Source organism: Urocitellus parryii, chromosome 8, assembly GCF_045843805.1.
Source record: "Urocitellus parryii isolate mUroPar1 chromosome 8, mUroPar1.hap1, whole genome shotgun sequence".
Taxonomy (NCBI): Eukaryota; Metazoa; Chordata; class Mammalia; order Rodentia; family Sciuridae; genus Urocitellus; species Urocitellus parryii.
This window is the reverse complement of record NC_135538.1, coordinates 114916244-114922332: the sequence shown is the minus strand read 5'-3', so window position 1 is coordinate 114922332 and position 6089 is coordinate 114916244. Positions and strand designations below refer to the sequence as shown.

At 41.3% G+C, this 6089-nt stretch overlaps 1 protein-coding gene across 1 annotated transcript; it reads right to left on the bottom strand.

The window, feature by feature from the left end:
• Positions 1-1329: 1329 nt before the first annotated feature.
• On the bottom strand, positions 1330-2237 carry LOC113192484 (transcription elongation factor A protein-like 9). The gene has a single exon (XM_077802101.1). It carries the CDS (start codon positions 2148-2150, stop codon positions 1836-1838), a length of 315 nt encoding a protein of 104 aa, XP_077658227.1. The 5' UTR covers positions 2151-2237; the 3' UTR covers positions 1330-1835.
• Positions 2238-6089: the final 3852 nt, after the last annotated feature.

Below are 6089 nucleotides of genomic sequence, written 5' to 3'. Positions count from 1 at the left end.
ATATATGATTTCCAGAAGCACGTGTATGATTGTGCCTATATTGGGGTGTAAACCTAATTTTTTTTTTTCTGATAGGGGACATGTCTTTCTTAGAGAGTTGGAGTCCAGGGATAGTATTGGTGAGATTAATGTCGTGGGAGAGGTTTGGTTAAGTGCGGAGAAAGCTGAGGAGGGGCCCAATCAAAGGTCCCAGAAATTTTCTGAAGACTAATTAAAAAGGGGGGGGCGGGGAGGGCTGGGATTGTGGCTCAGTGGTGCAGCACTTGCCTGGAGTGCGAGGCCCTGGGTTCGAGCCTCAGCACCACATAAAAATAAATAAACAAAATAAAGGGATTTTTTAAAAGTATAAAGTATATATTTTTAAAACATCGACCAGGAAAGGGTACAGCAAGACACAGACTGTGTCTATATGACTGAGGAATAACTGTGTGTGCTTAAAGGTGTAGGTAGCCATAGGGGGAGGCAGCCATCTCAGGCATGGGTAAGTGCTGAGCCCAAGCTCTGAGCCCTGCCCCTGAAAAGCTGAGCATCCTTGGGTGAGATACTTGGCTTCCCTGAGTCTCCATTTCCTCCTTTGTAAGTGGATTTTCTAGTACCAGCCTGGTAGTGAAATTGTGTAGATAAGGTGAAATAACAGGTGGAAAGCTGCATACAGTAAGCATTCAATAATTGGTGCGTGCAGAGCACTTCTACTTCATCTCTATCTCATAGCATATATCACACAACTTGACCAGGGCTCAATATTTTAATGAGTGTCTTCTTTTGTTCATGTGATTCTCATGGGAGTCCTGTGAGGTGGGTAGGGTAGAAATGATCCTGGTGGAGACCCTGAGGCTCAGGGAGGTGAACTGTGCTCAGTGTCAGCTAGAGAGTTAGGTTGCTGGATTTGAATGGATCCTAATCTAGATCTGTGTCCTGTGGGAGCTTTTGCTTCTAACCCGTGCATATAATCACAGGGATCAGAGATGGATTTTGAATGAAAAGCTGATGCTTTTTCACTTCTTAGTTCACTTGATTTGCCTCATCTTTCTAAGATACTACTTCTTCCTTTGATTCCTTTTCTTTATAATTATAATTATTATTATTTTTAAGGTGGACACAATGCCTTCATTTTATTTATTTATTTTTTTATTTATTTATTTTTTTTTGTTTTTTAGTTATAAAATTTTATTATTTTAGCAACAATAATGTGTATTCATTTTAGGAATATGGAAAATACAAACAAGCAGAAGATTGTATTCATAATCTCATCACTGAAACTGAACTTTTTTTTTTTTTTTTTTTTTTGCAGCACTGAGAATTTAACAAAGGAGTTCAATTCTCCACTAAGCTACATCCCCAGCCTTTTTTATTTTATGGCCAGGGTCTTGCTAAGTTGCAGAAGCGGGTGTTGAACTTGTGGTCCTCCTCTCCTGCCTCAGCCTCACAAATTGCTAGGATTATAGGCCTGTGCCACCATGCCCAGCTTGCCTTAACTTTTTTGTCTCTTATTCTTCCCAAGTTTTAATGAGCATATATGTAATATACAAATGTACTTTTACCTTATTCAAAAATATGATATTCACATATTATTTAGTAACCTTCCCCCCATTTTATATGCTAACAGGAACCTCTTTTTTACAGTGAGTAAATCTTTCTTATTCAAAGACAGAGACTTGTAGATAGGTTCAAAATACAATAAACAATGAGATGCAGATAACAAGAGCTATATCTAAAACCACTAATAGCAACTGGTTAAAAGTAGAAAGATGGGCAAAGATATATCAGGAAAAATGCTAATAAAACGAAAGCTACATAGCAATGTTAATGTCAGATAAAACAGAAATCAAGGTAAACTACATCAAATAAGGGTAAGGATGGTTTCTATTGACCTTCCAACGCATCACTATAAGTTTGTTTCTTACTCTCCTTATCTCATCTACTTCATCCACTTCCCTAAACATATCCTCATTGCTCAAATGCCTGTTATGTATATCTTCTTTAAAATCCTGGAGAGATTGAATCAGCCTTTCTCTAAAAGTTTCTTCTGCGTTTTCCTCCTCCTCTGGTTCATCCTCTTCCTCTGGCTTTTCCTCAGGCTTTGGCTCTTCCTCCAGCTTTGGTTCATTCTCATTGTCTGGTTTTTCTTCAATTTTCTGACAGGGTTTCATCTTGTGCCTCTTTTTCTTCTTTCCTGCTTATTCCTCTTTGAATGCAATTACTGGTATTGATCCGGTCTGCTGCTTTCTCCTACTTTTATAGCCTCGGAAGGTTCTAACAGACCTGCAAAATTCCAGCAAGTTGAATCCTTCCACTGGCCTCCGGCGCTGCCGCCAGCACTGCCGAAGGGAGCTGGTACCCAGACGGGAACAAGGACCAGACTACCCTTCATTTTATTTTTATGTGGTGCTGAGGATCAAACCTGCTACCACTTGAGCCACATCCCCAGGCCCATTGATTCCTTTTCTTAAAATCATTCTTTGGCTTCCTACTTCCCAAGGACCAAATTTAAATGTGTTTAAGTGACATTCAGGACTCTTCCAGAGCTCACGTCACTCCCTTTTTAAATTTCTATTTTGAGACAAAGTCTTGCTAATCGACTGAGGCTGGCCTTGAACTTGTGATCTTCCTGCCTCAGCTCCCAAGTCGCTGGGATCATAGGGTTGCACCACTGTGCCCAGCTCTCATTCTGCCTTTCTGACTCCCTGGATATTCCCCCACCCTACTCTTGATCCAGACTCACAGTTTTCTTACTGCCTTGGCATTTACTCTCCTCCATGGCTTTGTGCCGCTGTCCCCTCCTGGAATGCCCACCTGTGACATGAACCCAATCTGACACTAAACAACCTCCAATCCCCTCCTCCAGGAGTCCTGTCTTCATCTACTTCTGGATATATAATAATAATAGCATTAATTGACCACCTATTATGTCTCAGGACCCTTGCTCCCCACCTCTCTTCAACTTCACAGTAATATTTATGAGGAGAACATTAATAATCCGATGTTAAAGGTAAGGAAACTTGTATCTGAAAGTCAGTCAACATGTATTTCCTGAGCACTTACTTTGTTCTCTATGACAAGCAGTGGGTCATATAATGATGAACTAAAGAATTCAGTCCCTGTCCTCATGGAGCTTATAATCATGTGAGAAAAACAGGAAGTAAAGGCATAAACATACAAATAGATTATAATGATCTCATCATTATTTATTTGTTTTGTTTATTTTTGCAGCTTTGAGGGATTGAACCTAGGAGTTATCTACCTCTGAGCTATATGCTTTTTAAATTTTTTTATTTTGGGCTGGGGATGTGGCTCAAGGGGTAGCGCGATCGCCTGGCATGTGTGCGGCCCGGGTTCGATCCCCAGCACCACATACCAACAAAGATGTTGTGTCCGCCGAGAACTAAAAAATAAATATTAAAAATTCTCTCTCCCCTCTCTCACTCTCTCTTAAAAAAAAAAAAAATTTATTTTGAAGCCTGAGGTGATGGCACAGGCCTGTAATCCCAGTGACTCAGGAGGCTGAGACAGAAGGACTGTAAGATCAAAGCCAGCCTCAGCAATTTAAGGAAGCTCTAAGCAACTTAGCGAGACCCTGACTCTTAAAAAAAAAAAAAAAAAAAAAAAAAAAAAAAAGGCTGGGGATGTGGCTTAGTGGTTAAGTGCCCCTGGGTTCAATATCCAGTACCAAAAAAAAAATTGAGACAAATTCTGGCTGAGTTGTCCGGGTTGGCCTTGAACTTATTGTCTTCCTCAGGCTCCCTAGTGGCTGGGTTACAGGTGTGTGCCACTATACCTAGCCCATCATGCCAACAAGTGGAAAGAATTACATTTCAGGAGAACAGCAGGTAGAATCCTGTCTGGATTTAGACAGGGCTCTCTGAAGAGGGCATTTTCAAAATGGGCCCTGGGAGATTTCTTTTTTTTTTTTTTTAATGTACTTCTTTATTTTTATTTTTTAAAAAGAAAGAGAGAGAGAGAGAGAGAGAGAGAGAGAGAGAATTTTAATATTTAGTCATTTATTTTTTAGTTATTGGTGGACACAACATCTTTGTTGGTATGTGGTGCTGAGGATCAAACCCGGGCCGCACGCATGCCAGGCGAGCGCGCTACCGCTTGAGCCACATCCCCAGCTCCCCTGAAGGATTTCAAAGACTAGCAAAGAGAATGCTCAAGGCACAAGGCACAGCAAGTGTGGACTGTTTGCAGGCAGCAAGAAACTTGGTGCCTTGGAGCAGTACCTTCCTGAACACAGCAAGAGCAGCCCTGCCTGAGACCCACCCTTCAGAGAGCTCCTGAGGAAATCAAATTCCAAGCAAGTTATTTGTAGGAGCTCTGCTTTATCTGTTATTTCACTTTCTGTGGTTGCAGTCAACCAACATCAACTGCAGTCCAAAATATTAAGTAGAAAATTCCAGAAACAATTCATAAGTTTAAAATTGCACACGGTTCCGAGATTTCCGATAAAATCCCACCTGGGATGAGAACTAGCCCTTTGTCCGGTGTGTCCACACTGTGTATGCTACTTGGCATTTAGTCCCTTACTGTCTCAGTTATCACATCACCTGTTACAGAATCACAAAGCTTGTGTTCAACTATGGTCACATGGTAGCCTCCTGCTGTGTCACAGGGCCCACATCCTTTACCTCATCCCTCTTATCCCCTAGGCATTACATCATCTCACACCATCAACAAAAGGCTGAGCAAGTACAAGGTATTTCAAGAGCCAGGCCCCAACCACAGAACTTCTATGACAGACTATTGTTATAATTGTTTTCTTATGAGTTATTGTTCGTGTCTGACTGTGTCTAATTTATCAATTAAACTTTATCATAGGTATGTACATACAGGAAAACAGTGTAGGTAGGATATGGTTCTATCGGAAGCTTCAAGCCTTCACTGGGGGTCTTGGAATGTATCCCCTGTAAAGAAGAGGAGCTACTCTCCTAAGCACCACAGGGCATGTGTCTCACTAGGGGCTGGGGCTCAGCACTGTCTGCAGGACTGTAAACCCCAATATTCATGTTCTGACACGGCTCGGACCTCAGGGACCCTCCTTCTCCCCATCTCTAGCCTCCTGTTCTCAAAACCAATAGGGCCTGCACCCAAATCTGGGACGGCTGTTGGGCTGAGCTGTGCCCCAATGTCAGAGATGGAAACTACTTGGGAATGCGGGGAGAGTGAGCAGCAGATCTTAGATGAAAGGAAAGATAATTTCTCAGATCTTTCCTCTCAGTATCAGGGCTGTGGTAGGGATGTGGCTCAAGCTTGCGTGCGGCCAGGGTTCGATCCTCAGCACCACATACAAACAAAGACGTTATGTCCGCCAAAAACTGAAAAATAGATATTAATAATAATAATATTAATAATAATAATAATAATAATAATAATAAATGTTGGGAGGTTGCACGTGGCAGCCAAGGAACATCCCACTTTACCGTTGAATTTGTATATATGTAGGTCTATTTATTTATTTTTGGTACTAGGGATTTAACCCAGGGGTATTTTACCACTGAGCTACCCCCCAGGCCTTTTTATGTTTTATTTTGAGACAGGGTCTCACTAAGTTGCTTAGCTCCTCCCTAAATTGCTGAGGCTGCCTTGAACTTGTGCTCCTTCTGCCTTGGGCTCCCCAGTTGCTGATATTACAGGCATGCTCCACTGCACCTGGCTGTATGTAGGTGTCCATATAATATGTGGAGCGTGGTAACAAAATTATTATTATTTTTTTGAGATAGGGTCTCACTATGTTGCCCAGGTTGGTCTTCAGCTCCCAGGTTCAAGGAATCCTCCTGCTTCTGCCTCCTAAGTAGTTGGGACTATAGGCACATGGCTTGTAATTCTTTATATCAGCAACTAGTAGGACATTAAATGCTATTTTGCAAACAGTTCTGTATATAATAAGATAGAATTAAAATTTTAGAAAGTTGCATGTGTTTGATTACTTTTTTTTTCTCAGTTCTGGGGGTGAAACCAGGGTCACATATGCTAGGTAAGCAAAATCTACCACTGAGCTACACCCCAGCCTATGTGTAATTAATTTTTTTTGAGAGAATTTTTTAATATTTATTTTTTAGTTTTCGGCAGACCCAACATCTTTGTTTGTATGT

Coding starts and splice junctions, on each gene's coding strand:
- LOC113192484 (XM_077802101.1), bottom strand. CDS start 2,150: ATGAAACCCTGTCAGAAAATTGAAGAAAAACCAGACAATGAGAATGAA.